Raw genomic sequence first — 2,705 nt, forward strand, 5'->3', positions numbered from 1 at the left:
GATATCTCTGCTTTTGCACTTGATGAGCATGTCCGACGATCAGGTTACTAGTTAGCCTGTTCAGCTGAAGCAAGAAATTTTTGCTTAGAAAGATCACTACAGAAAAAATCGTTGTTAAAGAGAACATTCAAATGATTTATAATCGGATATGTTATATACGGAATAATTTACGTTTCATAGATAATCATCACCATGACAACTATTATAATAGTCACACTTCATGTTCAGACAATATTGTATATTAGATGTTATGACAGAAAATTTTCATGAATCGAAATAATAATTGCTAAACCATTTTTCTTCTTTCTTGAGGCTATCTGCAAGTATTGGAAAAAGTACAACTATTGTAGTAATTTACACAATTTTAAATTAATACATGAGAGCAAATGAAAATGTGTCGGCAGGATGAACAGAAAAATTTCAACGTACACAACTAGAAGCTAATTTTCCACAGCTTTACATTAGCATCCTGTCCTGTTGAGACCAAAGTATTGTTATTCCACCATTCGATGTTTGTTATTTGGCTCATTTTATGTGCCCCTGAAATGGATAAATGATGGACTGTAAAAATCAGTAAATAATCAACACTGGCTTTTGCACCTTTGATTATCAGAGGATGTTCGCCAGCATTTTCCATATCCCAAACGATGATGTTGGTATCCAAGCTTCCGGTTGCAATGTGACGACTATCCGGGCACCATGCCAAACAGTTGATCTTGGCTAGGTGGAAAGTCCAGTCATTTTTCACGGCGCGCTGAAACAAAATATTAATGATCATCACTTAAACAAAAGATCCACCACCACAACCTCCAATGTTTTCGCCGTGTATGGAATCAGTCGTCGAGTGGCGTCGGCAACGGCAATGTATTTACCGTCGATGCTGAATCTCAAACTGGTGATCGCTCCTAAATGGGTTTCCTCCTTCAACAGCTGCATCGAACCAGCATCAGAAAATTCGTACAGACGAATTTTGTTATCCTAGAAAAATTTTTTTAAATTTTCAAATACATACATTTTGCGAAAAATAGCCAAACCGACCCCGGATCCGACCGCCAGTAAATTTTCCGTCGGATGTATGGCAATAGCACTGGCTTCGTAGTTGATCGTCTGCCGTGCCGAGAGACTGCTGCCGTTGTAGAGGAGAACTTCATTCAAACAAGCCACAGCAATTAATTTCGGATCTCCCTCTCGAACCGCGACCGCTTGTGGCTGTGAGCCAAGCTTAACTGACCAGTGGCTATTGCTGTCGTCCTGTTGGCAGCAGGCCAACATGTCATCCATGCCGACCGAGATCAAAGTCGATAACGTGCACACCATCGACTGAACTTGAGATTTGTGCCCCTGATGGGTAAATTCTTCCGCCTGGCCGCTGCTCTCTTTCCATCTCACTGGATGTCATAAATGAATAATTGAAATGAAAGCAAAATTAACAAACAAAATAACTTCATCTCCCCCTCCTCCTACCCCCCCCCCACTGTTACCTATTTTTCCCTCCATGTCACCAGTGAAAATTGTATCCCGACTTGGGTCAATTGCCAAAGCGGTAATTGGTTTGTTGTGGCCTTTGATGATCATGCGCGGTTTGTTCGGATTGTTCACATCCAGATAGTTGATACAGCCGCCCAACGAGACTGAAAGCAAATAATCGCCTTGCCAAAGACACGCCAACTGCTGATCATCGATAGAATTGCCAAATTTGAAAGTGCTTAAAATGGATCGATGCAAAAAAAGGCTAAAAGCCGGAGGTATAATTTCACCTGACAACGTTTCCAGTTTCGACATCCCAAATTTTGCAAGTCTTGTCAGCAGACGCGGTAAGCAATTGACTACCGTCTGATTTCCAGCTGAGCTATAGTTTTAATTAAAATTAAAATACGCATGTGCATGTGGTTTTTGCATCTCATCTTACTGCATAAGCACTGCCGTCGTGCGCTTTACCTTTGCATGCAGGATCGACAAATTCTTTAACAACACTACCTTCTAGTCCTTCGTAGACAAATACCTGAACAATAAAATAAAAAGCAACTGGATAAAAATAAACTTTCAATAAAGTTTTAAAACAAATATATATACATACACACACACATATATATATATGTGTGTGTGTGTGTATTTCATATACAGATCTGGTTGGTTACCTTTCCGTCAGCTCCGCATGATGCGAAAAGCTGTCCATCCGGCGCATAACGGACGCACTGAGCAAATCGACTATGATTGTAATTGAGGGTTTTGAATTTGAAAGGCGGTCCTTCAAAAATTGCCGTCGAATTGTCCTCAGAAGCGCAAACAATGCGCAACGGCTTCACTGGACGGAAGTCGACCGAATTCAGTGCCTTAGTTTGGCCGCACAGTGTGCCGTTGCTGGTGCCAGTTTCAAACAGGAAGACGTGCCCAAATTTCTCTCTGCCGTCACCGACCACCGCCAAGCGTTGACCATCCTCTGACCAGCCGATGTCACGGACCGCGCCGGGCAGTGGCTGATATTCTTTTTTCAAAATATGCTCCTTCTGGGTTGTATCCCAGATTCTTATTTTGCCAGATTTATCTGTTTGGAAAAAACTGATTTTTCTCTTTTTGAATAGACTAAATGACAATATTTACCACTGCTCACCTCCTGAAGCGATGTAAGCACCATTTGGAAGAATATTTCGCCCACCGGTTTGTCACGTTTGAATGTTCGCTGTAACGTCGCTTATTTTTCGGGT

The 2,705-nt window shown here is 41.6% G+C and overlaps 1 protein-coding gene across 1 annotated transcript; it reads right to left on the reverse strand.

Moving 5' to 3' along the window:
* Positions 1–433: 433 nt before the first annotated feature.
* Positions 434–2,635, reverse strand: Tsp_12433 (actin-interacting protein 1). Its single transcript, XM_003368924.1, has 9 exons — positions 2,612–2,635; positions 2,139–2,477; positions 1,910–2,002; positions 1,758–1,849; positions 1,482–1,705; positions 1,039–1,388; positions 808–978; positions 601–754; positions 434–540 (listed from the first exon to the last, which is right to left on the reverse strand). Exons 1-9 carry the CDS (start codon positions 2,633–2,635, stop codon positions 434–436), a joined length of 1,554 nt encoding a protein of 517 aa, XP_003368972.1.
* Between the last annotated feature and the right edge of the window lie 70 nt (positions 2,636–2,705).

The sequence above is a fragment of the Trichinella spiralis genome (genome assembly GCF_000181795.1).
Source record: "Trichinella spiralis strain ISS 195 chromosome Unknown Scfld1620, whole genome shotgun sequence".
NCBI classification, from domain to species: Eukaryota; Metazoa; Nematoda; class Enoplea; order Trichinellida; family Trichinellidae; genus Trichinella; species Trichinella spiralis.

Excerpts from the sequence above, each read along its gene's own strand:
- Tsp_12433 (XM_003368924.1), bottom strand. The coding sequence starts at position 2,635 with ATGGTGCTTACATCGCTTCAGGAG. Across the intron at positions 1,389-1,481 it reads TGACATGGAGGGAAAAATAG|TGAGATGGAAAGAGAGCAGC; the intron begins GTAACAGTGGGG and ends TATGACATCCAG. Across the intron at positions 979-1,038 it reads TACTGGCGGTCGGATCCGGG|GATAACAAAATTCGTCTGTA; the intron begins GTCGGTTTGGCT and ends AAATTTTTCTAG.